The sequence below is a fragment of the Mobula birostris genome, chromosome 28 (assembly GCF_030028105.1).
Source record: "Mobula birostris isolate sMobBir1 chromosome 28, sMobBir1.hap1, whole genome shotgun sequence".
In the NCBI taxonomy this organism is placed as follows: Eukaryota; Metazoa; Chordata; class Chondrichthyes; order Myliobatiformes; family Myliobatidae; genus Mobula; species Mobula birostris.
Genome location: NC_092397.1, coordinates 41,083,800 through 41,103,379, shown reverse-complemented (window position 1 = coordinate 41,103,379; position 19,580 = coordinate 41,083,800). Strand labels below are relative to the sequence as shown.

The 19,580-nt window shown below is 50.3% G+C and overlaps 1 protein-coding gene across 1 annotated transcript; it reads right to left on the bottom strand.

Annotated features, from left to right (window-relative positions):
• Positions 1-216: 216 nt before the first annotated feature.
• tmed10 (transmembrane p24 trafficking protein 10) lies at positions 217-13,759 on the bottom strand. Its single transcript, XM_072245601.1, has 5 exons — positions 13,504-13,759; positions 9,184-9,304; positions 6,868-6,941; positions 6,201-6,327; positions 217-1,694 (listed from the first exon to the last, which is right to left on the bottom strand). The coding sequence occupies exons 1-5, from the start codon at positions 13,693-13,695 to the stop codon at positions 1,573-1,575; spliced, it is 636 nt and encodes a 211-aa protein (XP_072101702.1). The 5' UTR covers positions 13,696-13,759; the 3' UTR covers positions 217-1,572.
• Between the last annotated feature and the right edge of the window lie 5,821 nt (positions 13,760-19,580).

The following is a 19,580-nucleotide window of genomic DNA, read 5'->3' as shown; positions in this document are numbered from 1 at the left end:
TTAACAGCAGTTAATTGGTGCTCAGATGTTTGGATGGGAAAGTTCAGAAAGATGGGCCAAACACAGGCAAATGGGACCAGCTGAGATGATAAGCATGGGCCAGATGGGTGGAGGGGCCTGCTCCTGTCCATTTAATACCAGTATAATGACCATTTCCCATCACCCTCTCCTCCAGTTCACCGCAGGCTCTGCCACAAAACAGGCTCAAAACTTCACTCCAATTAAAAGAGAAATTTATTCTTACAGTTTCTGCACAAAACTATTCCAAGTGAATGAAATGTTTTACAGTGAAAGATCACAGACCAACCCCTGGCACGTCGCACATCCACAGACTCTGCTCCCTCCTACTGACTGACATTATTGTCACCGCAGAGAAAATACGAAACAAGCGGGTAAGCAAATCAAACGCCTTGGGTGCAGGTTGCTCTCAGCCATCGGGCATCAAGTGCCTCACAATCTACACCTCCAGTGGTGCTGGGCCCTGGCCACTCTTACTGAGGGCTGGATTGAAGGGAAACTTTAGTAAGGAGTAAACTCTGCAAATTCATTCCCTCTTTTAAATCAATCTCTAGCACGAGCCCATCGGCCCGTCGGGTCCAGGTAACCCCATTCTGCTGAATGCAATCGTGTTCTGAATTTCAGTGAGGGTTCGAGGGCAGCTGACTACCTCATGTCAACAGCTGCTCGACCCATGTAACTCTAGACAAGAGGTAGTCCAGCCCTCGTTGAAATTCACAGTGCACTATTACATTCAACAGAACGGGGTTGTGTAGATGGGTGCCCGATGGTTTGCATGGACTCGATGGACTGAAGGGCCAGTCTCTGTACTCTATATCTCTCAACAAAAAACAAAATTGCAAACCTGCTTCAGTAATATGCTGGCTCCAGAGTTTGTGGGGCCAAGGGCCTCACTCACATGGGTTTTAAGCGCAGGGGTGGGGGGTTGGCATTAAACAGAAACCTTGGTGACTATCACACAGCTGATAGGTGCAGTGACCCCTGTAATAGATTCAGGTGAGGCAGCAAGTTAACTTAGCTCTCTTTGGGGTGATTATCTTGTTAAAAGACTACCGCAGATCCTTGCCCACTGCAAGATAATACCTTTTTTTTAGCAAGCTATTTGGAATTCCAGAAAATCTGCAGCTGAAAATCTGAGTCAAGAACAAAATACTGGTCAAAACCCTTCTTTTGTCGACTAGAGGTGGTAACAGTTCCTCTCCACCGGCACTGGCTTTGCCAGCATTCTCTGTTTTTGAGGCAAACTCTCAGCCTGCGGAAATAAGTTTCTACAAAAGTTCTCCCGAGGTCCTTTGCTCATCTTTTCCATGGGGAGTGATCCAGGCCAAGTGGAAGATGAAGCTTAATGTCCGTTCACAAGATTCAGAATGGCCTCGACCCCAGCCATGGGCCAACTAGTGCTGCAAATTAACACACAGCACGTGCTCAGAACCCTTAAAGCACCCCATTTAATACAAACAGTGATAAATTATCACTCATACATGCCCCCTCCAACCCATACACACACGTGCGCACACACACACACACTCACTAATAGACACTTTCTGATCGGCTTTATTCGATGAGTTTCTTGGCTTTGAAGAAGCGGCGAAGGTAGAAAACCTGCCAAGTGGCCAATCCAACCAGACAACACATAGAAAAGATGCTGAAGTAGAGAACGCGGGCACTGGTCGACTCTGCAGAAACAAAAGAGCTTGTCAATTTAACTGTCCATTCATTAGTCATTTCCCCAGACTGACACAGCACCCGACTCACCACCAGTTATACTCCAGACGTTCCCAATGAAGCCTTCGGTTGATGGGATTACAAAGACTGGGAACCCCTGGGTCAAAGTGAATCATCTTGCAAAGAAGTATCCTTTGCCCCTCCTCTCTGCATGTTCCTTTGCCCAAAATGCATTCTACAACCCTTCCCCCAGTGTACACTCATCCTGCACAAATTCCTCTTGGAGCTCACCACACCATTGGTGTACGAGACGAAACAGCAGATTGAAAGGCGCAATGGGCCAAGTTGTGCTGGTCGTGGCTGGATGTTCAGTCCTTGCTGAACGCCAGGGAGAATCAGAAACCCCATCCTTTGAAACTAACATTATATTCCATCTGCCAGACCCTCGTCCACTCACTTAACTCTCTGCAGACTCTCCGTATCCCCTGCATATTTTGCTTTTCCACTCAATTCAGTATCATCAGCAAACTTAAGATACACTACACTCCGTCCCCTCTTCCAGATCATTCGTGTATATTGTGAACAGTTGTGGGCCCAGCACCAAACCTGCAGCACACCGCTCACCAGATTGCCAACCAGAGTAACACCCTTGTATCCCAACACTCCACTTTATTAGTTAACCAATCCTCTCTCCACCCTAATACATCACCCCCAACTCCATGCATCCTTATCTTATGGATAAGTCCTTTATGTGGCATCTTATCGAACGCCTTCTGGAAATCCAAATAAATGAGGCCCATCTGTTCCCCTCTATCCACTGCACTCGTTATATCCTCAAAGAACTCCAGTAAGTTTGTCAAATAGGACCTGCCTCTGCTAAATCCATGCTGCATCTGCCTGATGGATCCATTTCTTCCCAGACGCCTCGCTATTTTTTCTTTAATGATAGCTTCAAGCTTTTCCCCCACAACTACAGATGTTTAAGTGACCTGCCTTTTGACTACATCCTTTTTTGAACAGTGGGGTGATCTTCCAATCCACTGGAACCTGCCCAGAGTCCAGAGAATTTGGTAAATTTTTACCAAAGCCTCTGTTATAACTTCTGCCATTTCTTTCAGTACCCCGGGATGCATTCCATCAGGAACAGGGGATTTATCTATGTTCAGGCCCACAAGTTTGCTCAGCACTACCTCTTTAGTGATAGCTATTGTATTGAGGTCCTCACCTCCTATCGCATCCATAACATCTCACTTTGGCACCTTAGGTGCTTCCTCCAGCATAAAGACCAACACAAAATAGTCAGTCAAAGCCTTGGCCATTTCCTCTTCACTCAATATCAATTCCGCTTCTCGTCCTCCAAGGGACCTACATTCACTTTAGCCACCCTTTTCCGTTTTATATTATAAAAACGTTCACTATCTGTTTTTATATTTTGTGTTAGTTTATTTTCATAATCTAGCTTCCCCTTCTTTATTGCTCGCTTAAGGTTCTTTGTTGCTTTTTAAAGTTTTCCCAATCTTCCAGTTTCCCACTACTTTTGGTAACTTTGTACTCACGAGCTTTTAGTTTCATTACTTCTTTTATTTCCTTAGTTAACTGGCTCTCTCCACCCCTACTGTCTTCAACTGGAATATACTTTTGTTGAGCACCATGAAAAATCTCTTTGAAAGTCTTCCACTGTTCCTCAACTGTCCCACCATACAGCCTATGTTCCCAGTCTACACCAGCCAAATCCTCCCTCATCCCATATGTATGAGAAACTCAATCATACTGTGATCACTTTTTCCAAAGAGGATCCCTAATTACGAGATCAGTATTTTTACCTGTCTCATTGCACAGGACCAGATCTAAGATAGCACATTCCCTTGTAGGTTCAGTAACATGTTGTTCAAGAAAGCTATCATGGATGCATTCTATGAAATCCTCCTCAAGACTGCCTTGACCAACTTGATTCACCCAATGTGCAAGTTAAAGTTTCCCATGATAACTGCTGTTCCATTCTTAAATACCTCAGATATTTCTCTGTTTATTGCCTGTGCCACTGTAATGTTATTATTCAGTGGCCGACAGACAACTCCCACCAGTGCTTTTTTCCCTTTACTGTTCCTACTCTCCACCCAGATGGATTCAACATTCTGCTCCTTAGATCTTATACCGTCTCTCACTATCGCCTCGATCTCATCTTTAATTAAGAGCATTACTCTGTCTCCCTTGCCTTCCCGCCTATCCTTCCATATTACCTGATATCCTTCGATACTTAATTCCCAATCCTCTCCACCCTGCAACCACGCTTCTGTAATGGCCACCCTTTGTACTGATTTGTGCCACAAGTTCACTGACCGTTTCGAATACTACCGACATACCAAATATTTTTTTCTCTCTCTCTGTCCCTCTCATTATAACTCCTTGCCTGCTCTCCACCCTCTGGGCTCCCCCCCACCCCCAACCAGGCTTCCTGTCCCATGATCTTCTCCCTTCTCCAGCCTGGTATTCCTTTTGCCAATCAACTTTCCAGCTCTTAGATCCATCCCTCCTCTCCTGTCTTCTCCTATCATTTCGGATCTCCCCCTCCCCCTTTCTTTCAGTTAGTCCTGACGAAGGGTCCCGGCCCAAAACGTCGACTGTACCGCTTCCTATAGATGCTGCCTGGCCTGCTGCGTTCACCAGCACTTTTTGTGTGTGTTGACATTCAAATAAAGTGCCCTTACATTCATTATGCTTTTAAAATCTTGTAATCTTTTACGCTTTTGCACTGACTTTTAATCACTCCAATCTTTTACCTTTCTCTTGTATCTTTTGTTTTTTCTTTATCCATATTTTTCTCTTTTACTTTATCCAGACTTCTCCATTCTGTTGAATCCACCCCCTATTATTTAATTTAAAGCCCTAGCCACAGCCCAGTTATGCAATTCACTAGGATCCAGGTCCCATCATGGTTCAGGTGGAGCCTATCCATTGGTACAGCTCCCTCCTTTCCCAATACTGCTGCCATTTCCCCATGAATAATCTTCTTGACCCTATGTCAATTTGCACGTGGTTCAGTAATCCAGAGATTACTACCATTTTGGTTCTGCTATTCAATTTTGTCCTAGCTGCTCAAATTCCCTCAACAGAACCTCTTTGTAGTTGGTACCCACATGGACCACAACTGTATCTTTTCCCTCCACTGCAAATTCCTCTGCAGGTCAGATAAGGATATCCCGAACCCAGGCACCAGGCAGCCAACACAGCTTTCGGGATGCTCTATCCTCGCAACAGAGAACTCTGTCTACTTCCCTGGCTATAGTATCTCCAATTACCACCACATTTCTCTTCTCCCCTCCCTCTTGAATGGCTCCCTGAACTACAGTGCCACAGTTAATTTGCTCATCCTTCCTACAGCCCCCACTCTCATCCACACAGGAAGCAAGAATCCTAGACCTGTTGGACAAGCTGAGGGGCTGAGGATTCCACTACCCGCCTCACTCGCAGTCACACCCTCTTGTCCCCGACCACAGACCGAATTTAAGACAGCTAATCGAATGGGTGTAACTACCTCCTGAATCAGAGAGTCCAGGTAACTCTCCCCCTCCTGATGTGCCGCAGTGTTTGAAGCTCAGATTCCAGGTCATGATCTTTGACCCCGAGTTCCTTCAGCAGCCAATACCTGCTGCAGATGTAGTCACCAGGAACCACAATGGGGGCCACCAGCTCCCACATCGTGCAGCTGCAGCACATCACCTGATCCTGCATCATCCCTACTTTATTTAATTAGCTGTAATTTAGTGACTTTTTATTCAACCACTACAAAAGCCTTACCTGCTACCTACATGTGCCTCCTTATCGAAGCCTCAAGTTCCCGCTCCTACACTGGTCCACTCACACAATGGCTGCTCTGCTTTACCTTTTTTTTAAAAAACATCCGAATGAATCATGAATTGATCCACCACTAATGTGCCAAGCCCCATGAAAACGTTCCCTCCTTAAATTCTGGTCCCCAACCTGCGCTAAGCTCTCTCTACGAATCAATAGCACCAAGCAAGCAGTGGGAGTTCTCTGCGGGTCAGGCTTTATCTGTGGAGGGGCACAGACAGCCAACATTTACACTTCTGGACTGGTGCCAGCGCAGTCCAGAAAGATCACAACCCAAAGTGTGGACCATCTGCTTTTCTCTACAGATGCCGAGCTCCTCCAACCTCTCCGCTGCCAGTAGACGATCTACACAATCCAAAGCCCCCCAAGCTCAGGAATTCCCTTCCCTAAACCTCCATATCTGGTTCCAATGTTTAGAAACGGCAGGTAAAATCATGTGCTCTGTGCCGTGCAAGGGTTGACTATGGTGATCAATTGTTCGGGGCCAGCGACAGCTTGATTTGCTTCCGTGTGCCCACACTGCTGGTGGAATTTAGCCTTGGGGGAGTAAACCTCACTCGTTAGAGCTCGACTGGAAAACTGCTGCAGAGCAGAGGAGAGGGTGCTCAGGAGAATCACACTGAAACACCACCACGCAGCCTCGGGAATGATGCAGCCACTCTCACCATTCGTGTCCCGCATCTCCTCCTCCCGCTGCTTCATGTACGCGAAGTCATTGACGATCGACTCCGACAGGTCCTCCAGCCGCCGCAGCTCCACCTCCAGTGGTTTTAGCTTCTCTGCCTTTGCGATCTGCCGGGGGGGGGGGGGGGGGGGAGGAGAATCAGAGACCATCCACCAGGAGAATGGGGCCCGCGAGTATCAGCCACAGCCCAATCATTACCCATGCAGTAGCAAAGCTGACCCCCACTGCACCGACAGAGCCCATCGCTGCCCTTAACCGGGGGTCAGATGCCATGGCCCCTACCATGAACCGAGGGGTCCATGAACCCCATGTTGGGAACCCTGCTGTCTCCGCACTCCCCCTACTCCCCACGTCAGTAAAACTCAGCCATGGACACGAAGAGTAACGGACAAAAATGCTGGGAAGAACGCAGACCAGTCAGCAGCTATTGGGAGGAATAAACAGTCTGGCCAAGGCTCTTCATCCTCTGGAGAATCTCATCTTCACGATCTGGATACAAAGACACCGGCACTCCGTACACACCCCCCGAATGGACCAGAGACCCTCTCCCTGTGAGCACTTGCCCCATCAATGTGTGTGCCACCGGCCCACGCACCCCTCCAGCATCATGTCTCTCACACAGCAGATGGAACTCTTTGGGAACTTACATCTTCATAGTTCTTGGCTTCCACCCCGTGCTTGGTGTTGAGAACAATCAGCTGGTCTGGTACCCGGAAGTGACCTGGAAACCAAACACACACAATCAAACTGATGTACGTGGGAGAATGCGACAAGCCCCAGCCTCTAATGACAAGGAAGGCGAGCAACAAAGTTAGCGGTGAGGCCAGTCCACAACATGACGCAGACGTTGCTCGAGAGGAAGGGGTACAGAGCTGTGCGAAGGTTTTAGGCACACATATATATCACTGGGGTGCCTGAGACTTTTACACAGTATTGTATTTGTCAACATAGAGCGGAGAGCAAGTTTGTAAATCTGACGGGAGCAAAGGATGTTGGGAATGGTGAGGGTGGGGTGTGGGACAGGTGGCAGAGGAGGAGTGTCAGGGGTGGGTACAGACACACCCAGCCCTGAGACACCAGGCAAGGTCATTTGATTCCAAACAATTAGTTTATTGATCATTACAGAATGTCTCTCTGGTGCTTCCCGCTCCCTTCCCCTTTTCCCAACCATGATTCCCCTCTCCCTGCCCCCTTCCCACTCTCAGTCCACAATAGAGACCCAGATCAGAATCAGGTTTATCATCACTCACATATGTCATGAAATTTGTTTTTTTGTAGCAGCAGTAGAGTGCAATACATCAAATTATTACAGTACTGTGCAAACAGTATGCTCACACAGTACTGTAAAAATCTTATGTATCGCACCATACTGCTGCCTCAAAAATAAACAAAACAAATTTCATGACGTGTGTGAGTGATGATAAACCTGATTCTGATACGGGTCTCTGTTGTGGACTGAGTGGGAAGGGGCAGGGAGAGGGGAATACATTATTAATATTAATTGTCTTCTATGTTAGCAAGTAAAATGCCAAATAAATGTATTGTGGATTTAACTGCATTCCTAAAGGCTGTGGATACCAACCCAGACATGTTGATGTCGCAAGGAAAGGATGAAGTTAGGTGGTGTAACACACATAAAAGTTGCTGGTGAACGCAGCAGGCCAGGCAGCATCTCCAGGAAGAGGTGCAGTCGACGTTTCAGGCCGAGACCCTTCGTCAGGACTAACTGAAGGAAGAGTGAGTAAGGGATTTGAAAGTTGGAGGGGGAGGAGGAGATCCAAAATGATAGGAGAAGACAGGAGGGGGAGGGATGGAGCCAAGAGCTGGACAGGCATTAGGCAAAAGGGATACGAGAGGATCATGGGACAGGAGGTCCGGGAAGAAAGACCGGGGGGGGGGGTTACCCAGAGGATGGGCAAGGGGTATATTCAGAGGGACAGAGGGAGAAAAAGGAGAGTGAGAGAAAGAATGTGTGTATAAATGTGTAAGAATGTGTGTATATGTACGGAGGCTACCCAGACGGAATATAAGGTGTTGTTCCTCCAACCTGATGGCATGAACATCAACTTCTCTAACTTCCGCTAATTCCCCACCTCCTCCTCGTACCCCATCTGTTACTTATTTTTATACACACATTCTTTCTCTCACTCTCCTTTTTCTCCCTCTGTCCCTCTGAATATACCCCTTGCCCATCCTCTGGGTCCCCACCCCCCCCTTGTCTTTCTTCCCAGACCTCCTGTTCCATGATCCTCTTGTATCCCTTTTGCCTATCGCCTGTCCAGCTCTTGGCTCCATCCCTCCCCCTCCTGTCTTCTCCTATCATTTTGGATCTCCCCCTCCACCTCTCAAATCCCTTACTCACTCTTCCTTCAGTTAGTCCTGCCGAAGGGTCTCGGCCTGAAACATCGACTGCACCTCTTCCTACAGATGCTGCCTGGCCTGCTGCGTTCACCAGCAACTTTTATGTGTGTTGCTTGAATTTTCAGCATCTGCAGAATTCCTGTTGTTTGCGTTTTTAAGTTAGGTGGTGTGATATTTTGTATGTAGCTTCAATAAGAAGCATTGTCTATAACTTTTTAAGTAGCGATTGCCTTTGTGTTTAGCATATAAATATCGAGCCCACATTGAGCTAGCAGACCTTTCTACCGAAAGCATTTCTGTCCGTATGATGCCTGCTGTACCTTGTTGTGTCGAATACAGAAGCTGCTTTGTATCTACCAGTGACTCTGTCTCTCCGATGATTTCATCCACACTACAACACCCAAAATCCTTTGCTCCTGCCAGATTTACAAACTCGCTCTCCGCTCCACGTTGACAATACAGTATTGTGTAAAGGTCTTTGGCATCCTAGCAATATACATGTGTCTATGACTTTTGCACAATTCTGTACATTTTCACTACCCCCCACCACCCCCAGACCTTCCGCAGCCCGATTTCCACTCGCACGCTCTGCTTACACTCACCTGCTGGCAGCCGACTCTCAAAGCAGATCTCGAACATGTCATAGTCATCGGTGGTGAAGGCAAACTTGCCCTTGCTCGCCTCCTCCTTGGAGTACAGAATGTGTCCAGAGGAATCCGTCACCTGGGAGAGGGGACAAGGCAGGAATTAATACACTGCACTCAGCAGTGGCCCACCTCACCAGCCCATCCCTTCTCAACCCAACCAGCCAACAATCCCAAATTCCCAACGTCAGCCCAAACTCGTTCTTCAGGTAGGGACAGAGGAGATATCAAGGGTAAGTTTTTTTTACACGGAGAGTGGTGAGTGCATGGAATGGACTGCCAGCGGATACAATAGGGTCTTTTAAGACACTGCTGGATAGGTACACGGAACTTAGAAAAATGGAGGGCTATGGGTAAGCCTAGGTAGTTCTAAGGGCAGGACATGTTCGGCACAGCTTTGTGGGCCGAAGGACCTGTATTGTGCTGTAGGTTTTCTATGTTTCTATGTTCTTCCTGCTAATACTTCCTCCCATAGCTAACCAAATTCCCCCCCCCCACCCCGAGGATCTCAGACCCAAAACTTGATTCAACTCCTAAACTCCTCAATCCTCACTGGGCTTGCAGATCACAAACACGTCACAGTCGTCTGTGGTGAAGGCAAACTTTTCCTTGCCATTCTCCGCCTTGGATCACAGATGTATCAGAGGCCATTCTAACTAGCCACATCACTGTCTGGAATGAGGTGGGGGAGACCGGCCAATATCATAATTCTCCCTTCCCAGACTGTCTACCCCCGCAGCTCCCAGCCTTTTGTATGCCTGTGGGACCCTGCTCTACTCCCAACCCTCTCCAACAAAGACAGAGAATTATTTCACTGTCTCACCCACCGAGAGACCTGGAGCTGAACATCCTTAAAACCACGGGGAAGCTCATCGACTTCAGGATGAGCTCCACCCACCTAACAACTCTCAGTTCGCACCATTTCTCTTTCTGTTCTCTGTCTATTGCCTCAGTCACTGCAAACACCTTGAATCAATTTCCATAGTGCTATTTACATTGTAAAGACATGCCTAGAATTATGCAAATTTCATTACATAGCCAAAACTTAAACTCCAACTTTATTCTTTATATAATTGTTTAATTTTTTGTTGCAAATACAGTACTGTGCAAACACCTTAGGCATATTCGACAATGTGGAGCAGAGAGAAAGTTTGTAAATCTGACGGGAGCAAAGGATGTTGGGAATGGCGAGGGTGGGGTATTGCAGGAGGGGTGGCAGAGGGGGAGTGCCAGGGGCTGGGGTGGAGTACCACAGGAGGGGTGGCAGAGGGGTAGTGCCAGGGGCTGGGGTGGCGTGCCACGGGAGGGGTGGCAGAGGAGTGCCAGGGGCTGGGGGTGGGTGCAATATACATAGAACAGTTGTGCCTTCACAATGTTGTGCCAAACCAGCTGAAAAGCAAATCAAACACCAATCCCTCTGACCTAGACAATGCCCACATCCCTCCACCTTCTTTACATCCACATGCCTATCCAAACATCTTTTCAAAGCCTCTAATGCATTTGCCTCTACCATCATACCAGGCATCCACAACTTGAGTAAAAAAAAAGGTCATAAGATTCAAAACAATTGGTGCTTCCCTCTCCCCTCCCACTCTCAGTTCACAATGGAGACCCATTACCAGAATCAGGTTTATCACTCGCACGTCATGAAATGTTTTTTTATTGTGGCAGTACTGTGCAAAAGTCTACGCACTCTAGTCAAATTTGCCCAAGACTTTTCAATACAAGTAAAGTTGATCACTGATCACATGTTTAAGGAAAGGGATTGAAAGAGTTTGAGGAGGATTTTATTTCAAATGGAGAGGGGTTGAAATCTGTGAAGTGTTTGCCCAGCCGTTGGAGGAAGCAGGCAGGCATTAACATGCCTCAGGCCAAAGGGTTCATTGTCCATATGGAATGATACTTATGGCTGAGAGAGAAAAATACATTCAGCAGTCAGACAGTGCATGGTTCAAATTCTGACCAGGGACTCTGACCGCTCTTCTCCCGTTACTAACACTTTCCCTTCCTTGACATCTGAGACTTTGGCAAACTTCTGTGGATGTGTAGTGGAGGGTATATTGACTGGCTGCATCACAGCCTGGTATGGAAACATCGATGTCCTTGAACGGAAATTCCTGCAAAAAGTAGTGGATACGGCCCAGTCCATCACAGGTAGAGCCCTCCCCAACACTGAACACATCTACATGGTGTGCTGTAGCAGGAAAGCAGCGTCATCAGGGACCCCCACTACCCAGGTCATGCTCACTTCTGACTGTCGCCATTAGGAACGTGGTACAGGAGCCTCAGGGCTCACACCACTAGGTTTCAGAACAGTTAGCACCCCTCAACCATCAGGCTCTTGAACCAGAGAGGATAACTTCACTCACTCTATCACTGTAATGTTTCCACAGCGTATTGACTCACTTTCAAGGAGTCTTCATCTCATGTTCTCAATATTTATTGCTAATTTATTTTTTTACTATTATTTCTTCCTTTTTGTATTTGCACAATTTGTTGTCTCTTGTACACTGGTTGTCTGCCCATTTGGTACAGTCTCCATTGATTCTATTATGGTCATCGCATTTATTGAGTATGCCTACAAAAAAATGAATCTCAGGGTTGTATATGGTGATACAGAGCACTGTGCAGAAGTCTTAGGCATGTATATATAGCTAGGGTTCCTAAGACTTTTGCACAGGACTGTAGCTTCAATTCACATGAAGAACTGAAGACTGGTTCTTCCTTGAATATACCTGCGATATACACATAAGTCCTGAATATTCTCTAACAAGCTTAAAAGTCATAGAACCATAGAAACTACAGCACAGAAACAGGCCTTTTGGCCCTTCTTGGCTGTGCCGAACCATTTTCTGCCTAGTCCCACTGACCTGCACACGGACCATATCCCTCTATACACCTCCCATCTATGTATCTGTCCAATTTATTTTTAAATGGTAAAAAAGAACCCGCAATTACCACCTCGTCTGGCAGCATCGAGCGAACTTCTTTACTATCTAAAGGACTGTGCAAAAGTCTTAGGAATGAATATATACACACATACATACATATGCCTGAGACGTTTGCACAGTACTTCACGTTGGTAAACACGGGAAATTCTGCGGAGGCTGGGAATCCAAAGCAACATACATAAAATATTGGAGCAACTCGGCAGGTCAGGCAGATCTATGAAAAGCTATAAACAGTCAACGTTTCGGGCCGAGACATTTCTTCAGGACTCCACTTTGATAATAAATGTACTTAGAAGTTCAATCCCGCATTACTCCCGTCCCCTCCCCACAGCCGGCTCCCAGGCCCCTGTCTCACTCCCCCGTCCCCTCCCCGACTCCCTGCCTCCCCACAGCCGGCTCCCAGGCCCCTGTCTCACTCCCCCGACTCCCTGCCTCCCCACAGCCGGCTCCCAGGCCCCTGCCTCACTCCCCCGACTCCCTGCCTCCCCACAGCCGGCTCCCAGGCCCCTGTCTCACTCCCCCGACTCCCTGCCTCCCCACAGCCGGCTCCCAGGCCCCTGTCTCACTCCCCCGTCCCCTCCCCGACTCCCTGCCTCCCCACAGCCGGCTCCCAGGCCCCTGTCTCACTCCCCCGTCCCCTCCCCGACTCCCTGCCTCCCCACAGCCGGCTCCCAGGCCCCTGTCTCACTCCCCCGTCCCCTCCCCGACTCCCTGCCTCCCCACAGCCGGCTCCCAGGCCCCTGTCTCACTCCCCCGACTCCCTGCCTCCCCACAGCCGGCTCCCAGGCCCCTGTCTCACTCCCCCGACTCCCTGCCTCCCCACAGCCGGCTCCCAGGCCCCTGTCTCACTCCCCCGTCCCCTCCCCGACTCCCTGCCTCCCCACAGCCGGCTCCCAGGCCCCTGTCTCACTCCCCCGACTCCCTGCCTCCCCACAGCCGGCTCCCAGGCCCCTGTCTCACTCCCCCGATTCCCTGCCTCCCCACAGCCGGCTCCCAGGCCCCTGTCTCACTCCCCCGACTCCCTGCCTCCCCACAGCCGGCTCCCAGGCCCCTGTCTCACTCCCCCGACTCCCTGCCTCCCCACAGCCGGCTCCCAGGCCCCTGTCTCACTCCCCCGTCCCCTCCCCGACTCCCTGCCTCCCCACAGCCGGCTCCCAGGCCCCTGTCTCACTCCCCCGACTCCCTGCCTCCCCACAGCCGGCTCCCAGGCCCCTGTCTCACTCCCCCGACTCCCTGCCTCCCCACAGCCGGCTCCCAGGCCCCTGTCTCACTCCCCCGATTCCCTGCCTCCCCACAGCCGGCTCCCAGGCCCGACCCCTCCCCCCACCTTCAGGTCGGTGCGGCCGCCCGGCTGCTCGCTCAGCTCGTACTCGCCGGTCACCAGCACGTCCTTGTGGATCTCCTCCCGGAGACACTTCCTGGAGTTGGAGGGCAGGTGGAAGGAGATGGCGCGGGCGCCGAGGACCAGGCCGAGCAGCAGCAGCGGGACAGCGAGCGATGGTGGTGGCGGCGGCGGCATGACGGGGCGCTCCGGACTCCCGGCTTCCGGCTTCGTGGTCCAGCGGACGTGGCGCCGTCCGATTGGCACGTCACGTCGCCGCTTCCCGACCGGCCGGGCATGCGCCGCGGCTCCGCCCCGCCCCGCTACCTGCGGGCACTGTGGGATACTGGAGGACCAGAGGTTGGAGGAGATGGCGGACGGCTGTTCCTCCGAGTCCGAGCAACAGTCAGTGCTTCATTCCATGAAACACGGGAACAGAATTGGGTTTGCTGGATGCTGAGGCATATAGGACGTCTTGGGATTCCACTTGCAAAGGCCTTTTCAGACCATAAGACAGATGAGTAGAATTAGGCTGTTGGGCCCATCGAGCCTGTTCCGCCATTTCATCGTGACTGATAGATAGCTTGTTAACCCCATTCGCCTGCCCTTGACACATTTACTACCAACCTCGACGAGGACTGTCCCATTCTCCCATTCCTCTTGTCCACAACCACCTGTGGCAACGAATTCCACAGATCCACCACCCTCTGGCGAAAGAAATTCCTCCTCATCTCTTTTCTGAATGGACGCCTCTCCACTCTGAAGCTGTCCCCTATGGTCCTGGACTCTCTCACCACAGGAAACGTTCCTGTCCATATCCACTCGATCTAGGCTTTCAATATTCGATAGGTTTCAATGCGATCCCCTCTCATTCTTATAAACTCCAGTGAGTACAGACACAAACACTCCTCATATATAAACTCTTTCATTCCCAGAATCATTTTCGTACACCTCCTCTGGACTCTGACCAATGCTTTATAAAGCCTCAGCTTTATATCCTCGCTTTAGTATTTTAGTCCTCTTGAAATGAATGCTAACACTGTATTTGCCTTCCTTACCACTGACTCAACCTTCGAGTTAACTCTTAGAACTCCCAAGTCACTGATTTTTCTCCCCCTGTAGAAAATGACCGTAGTGCATGACCATACACCACCCCCCCCAGAATATTGGGCTGCCAATTCTGTCACCCCATTTTCCTCACCCTATTCCCCCTCCCCTTTTCTACATACCCCTCTCCCCTTCCCCTTGTCCCTCCCCCACTTTCACCCTCCCTTCCCCATGCCTCGCCACCACATTCCCTCCTCCCCAGCCCTCCCCCCCTCCACTCCCCTATCACGCTCCCATGCTTCTCTTCTCCATTCCCTCTCCCCATAATCACTTGAACTTGTTAGTCCTGACGAAGGGTCTCGGCCTGAAACGTCGACAGTTCCTCTTCCTAGAGATGCTGCCTGGCCTGCTGCGTTCACCAGCAACTTTGATGTGTGTTGCTTGAATTTCCAGCATCTGCAGAATTCCTGTTGTTTCCATATTCTTGATTCTAGTTTGGCCTCCTGCCTACATCCATGACACTTCACATGCTCTCCATCACTTCAGTTCCCTGGTCCTGATGGCCTTATGAATGTCCAGTGCCAATACACTTCCGTCCCTGATCAGGAAGACCCTTCACTTCTTCCTGGACAACAGACCTACCCAGTTTCCCTCCACCACCAGCCTTCTCCATCTGGCAGAACTGGTCCTCTTCCTCAACAACTTCTCGTTCCCACTGCAGCTTTTCGATGTCTGGGTGAAACTGTCCATGTTCCAAGCCTACACTGCTCATGCCCCCCAACTTTTTCTCCACTACATTGACATCTGCATTGGTGCGGTTCCCAAGTTCAAGTGCGATTGTCATTCAACCATACATAAATACCCGTGAATCGAAGCAAACGAAGCCGTTACTCCGGGGCCAGGGTGAAAAACACAGTAGCAACAGTCACACACAGCACAAGGTACATCTGGCACATATGAGAAATCACCAAAACAAAAAGTCCAAGTCCCTAATTCCATGAATGCTGCAGCAGTCTGCAGTCAAACACTATATGGCTTGTCTCTTGCCAAGTGAACACTGGTGGACAGCACCACCTCCAGCTTGATTGCCACGCTGCTCCAACTCCTCCCTCCTGGGCGGCTGTGAACAGGTAGAATCACGACTCGAGGCACCAGACTGCCTCCTGTAGAGTGTGCCTGCTCCAACTCCTCCCTCCTGGGCGGCTGTGAACAGGTAGAATCACGACTCGAGGCACCAGACTGCCTCCTGTAGAGTGTGCCTGCTCCAACTCCTCTCTGCTGGGCAGCTGTGAACAGGTAGAATCACGACTCGAGGCACCAGACTGCCTCCTGTAGAGTGTGCCTGCTCCAACTCCTCCCTCCTGGGCAGCTGTGAACAGGTAGAATCACGACTCGAGGCACCAGACTGCCTCCTGTAGAGTGTGCCTGCTCCAACTCCTCCCTCCTGGGCAGCTGTGAACAGGTAGAATCACGACTCGAGGCACCAGACTGCCTCCTGTAGAGTGTGCCTGCTCCAACTCCTCCCTCCTGGGCGGCTGTGAACAGGTAGAATCACGACTCGAGGCACCAGACTGCCTCCTGTAGAGTGTGCCTGCTCCAACTCCTCTCTGCTGGGCAGCTGTGAACAGGTAGAATCACGACTCGAGGCACCAGACTGCCTCCTGTAGAGTGTGCCTGCTCCAACTCCTCCCTCCTGGGCAGCTGTGAACAGGTAGAATCACGACTCGAGGCACCAGACTGCCTCCTGTAGAGTGTGCCTGCTCCAACTCCTCCCTCCTGGGCAGCTGTGAACAGGTGGAATCACGACTCGAGGTACCAGACTGCCTCCTGTAGAGTGTGCCTGCTCCAACTCCTCCCTCCTGGGCGGCTGTGAACAGGTAGAATCACGACTCGAGGCACCAGACTGCCTCCTGTAGAGTGTGCCTGCTCCAACTCCTCTCTGCTGGGCGGCTGTGAACAGGTAGAATCACGACTCGAGGCACCAGACTGCCTCCTGTAGAGTGTGCCTGCTCCAACTCCTCCCTCCTGGGCGGCTGTGAACAGGTAGAATCATGACTCGAGGCACCAGACTGCCTCCTGTAGAGTGTGCCTGCTCTAACTCCTCTCTCCTGGGCAGCTGTGAACAGGTAGAATCGCGACTCGAGGCACCAGACTGCCTCCTGTAGAGTGTGCCTGCTCCAACTCCTCTCTCCTGGGCATCATGACTTGAGGCCGATTCCTCGCCATGACTGACAGCTCCCCCGCCTGCCGTTTGCCAATATGTCATTGAGTTGGTACTTGCAGCGTTCCACATTAACAATGCCCAACAGGGTCTGGCAATCATGAGCAAAGTGACTGAGACAATCACTGGCTGTCAGACGGCACACCGCCTTTACCCGGCGCACGACTCCTCTGACGCAGGCAGCAGCACAATCCACACCAGTTTCCCCACCCAAGAGCAATGCGCTGATGGGTTAGACCCGCGGTACCTTAAGTTCTTAATGACCAACAGGATCTTGTGATCATACAAAGCATGTTTACAAAACACGATAACACCTTTGGATGGCCACTTAGAAGCTGCTGCAACCGAACACACCGCCATCTTAGCTGGTCCATTTCCGACACCTCCGTTCCCCTTTCTTGATCTTTCTGTCTCTATCTCTGGAGACAGCTTATCTACTGATGTCTACTATAAGCCTACTGACTCTCACAGCTATCTGGACTATTCCTCTTCTCACCCTGTCTCTTGCAAAAATGCCATCCCCTTCTCATGTCCTCCGTCTCCACCGCATCTGCTCTCAGGATGAGGCTTTTCATTCCAGGACGAAGGAGATGTCCTCCTTTATTAAAGAAACGGGCTTCCCTTCCTCCACCATCAACTCTGCTCTCAAACGCATCTCCCCCATTTCACGTACATCTGCTCTCACTCCATCCTCCCACCACCCCACTAGGAATAGAGTTCCCCTTGTCCTCTCCTACCACCCCACCAGCCTCCGGGTCCAACATATAATTCTCCGTAACTTCCACCACCTCCAACGGGATCCCACCACTAAGCACATCTTTCCCTCCCCACCCTTTGCTTTCCGCAGGGATCACTCCCTACGCGACTCCCTTGTCCATTCGTCCCCCCCATCCCTCCCCACTGATCTCCCTCCTGGCACTTCTCCTTGTAAGCGGAACAAGTGCTACACATGCCCTTACACTTCCTCCCTCACTACCATTCAGGGCCCCAAACAGTCCTTCCAGGTGAGGGAACACTTCACCGGTGAGTCGGCTGGGGTGATATACTGCTTCTGGTGCTCCCGATGTGGCCTTCTATATATTGGCGAGACCTGACGGAGGCTGGGAGACCTTTTTGCTGAACACCTACGCTCTGTCCGCCAGAGAAAGCAGGATCTCCCAGTGGCCACACATTTTAATTCCACATCCCATTCCCATTCTGATATGTCTATCCACGGCCTCCTCTACTGTCAAGATGAAGCCACACTCAGGTTGGAGGAACAACACCTTATATTCCGTCTGGGTAGCCTCCAACGTGATGGCATGAACATTGACTTCTCTAACTTCCGTTAATGCCCCACCTCCCCCTCATACCCCATCCCTTATTTATTTATTATTAATCTCCCTCCCTCCCTCTCACTATACTCCTTGCCCATCCTCTGCACTTCCCCCCTTCCCCGTTCTTTCTCCCTAGGCCTCCTGTCCCATGATCCTCTCCCTTCTCCAGCCTTGTTTCCCTTTTGCCAATCAGCTTTCCAGCTCTTAGCACCATCCCTCTCCCTCCTGTCTTCTCCTATCATTTCGGATCTTCCCCTCCCCCTCCCACTTCCAAATCTCTTACTAGCTCTTCTTTCAGTTAGTCCTGACGAAGGGTCTCAGCCTGAAACGTCGACTCTACCTCTTCCTAGAGATGCTGCCTGGCCTGCTGCGTTCACCAGCAACTTTGATGTGTGTTGCTTGAATTTCCAGCACATCATTCTCCCCACCTTCTGCCACCTCCAACAGGATCCTCCCACTAAACGCCTTGTTTCTTCCCGCCTCTCTCCGGATTATCCAGAGCGATCGCTCTCTAAGTGACTCCCTGGTCCCACTCGTTCCTCCCCAGTGATTTCCCTCCTGACAAATTCTAGACTTCCTCCCTCACCGCTATTCAGGACCCCAAACAGTCCTTCCGAGTAAGGCGGCATTTCACCTGCAGTGTGGAGACAGCTTCGTCGAGCACCTTCTCTCTGTCCGCTGCAAAAGACAGTATTTTCCAGTGGCTAACCTTTTCAACTCAACTTCCCACTCACACATGTCTGTCTGTGGCTTCCTCTCCTGCCACAATGAGGCCAAGTTCAGTCTGGAGGAGCAACATATCATATCCCATCTGGGCAGCCTCCAACCTGACTGCATGAACATCGATTTCTCTAACTAATGGTAATTACTCTCCCCTCATCCCTTCTCACTTTGTGCATTCCCCATTCTGGCTCTCCTTTTTTCCCTTCTCCCTCCTCACCTGTCCATCACCTCTAGCTTCTGCTCTTCTTTCCTTATCTTCAATGGTTTGCTGAATTCTCCTATTAGATTCCTTCTTCAGCATTTTACCTCTTCCACCCATCACCTGCCAGCATCTCACTTCATTCCACCTTCCTTCTCACCTGGTCTCACCTACCACCTGCCGGCTTGTCTCATTCCTTACCTCCCTTTCCCCACATACCTCAGGCTGAAACTGTCCATTCCCTTCCATAGATGCTGCCTGACAGTAAATCGGATCACTAGGCTGTCCTTTTCCTACCTGCATACAGGCAGAGGCTAAAGAGCAAAGCTCCAGAGATTAGGACAACAAAGAGGTGGTCGCGGGAGGCAGGGGACAGGCTAGGGGTTGCTTTGAGTTGGTGGACATCGAAAACTTGGACAAACTTCTATAGATGTGTAGTGGAGATTATGTTGACTGGCTGCATCACAGCCTGGTGTGGAAACACCAATACCCTCGAATAGAAAATCTTACAGAAAATAGTGGATGTGGCCCTGTCCTTCACAGATAAAGCCCTTCCCACCACTGGGCACATCTACAT

What these genes read in the sequence shown, in the direction of transcription:
- tmed10 (XM_072245601.1), bottom strand. Translation starts at nt 13,695, where the DNA reads ATGCCGCCGCCGCCACCACCATCGCTCGCTGTCCCGCTGCTGCTGCTC. An exon ending in AAGCCAAGAACTATGAAGAT is followed by an intron (nt 6,328 to 6,867) that starts GTAAGTTCCCAA and finishes CCCCCCCGGCAG; the next exon opens with ATCGCAAAGGCAGAGAAGCT. An exon ending in GGAGATGCGGGACACGAATG is followed by an intron (nt 1,695 to 6,200) that starts GTGAGAGTGGCT and finishes TTGTTTCTGCAG; the next exon opens with AGTCGACCAGTGCCCGCGTT.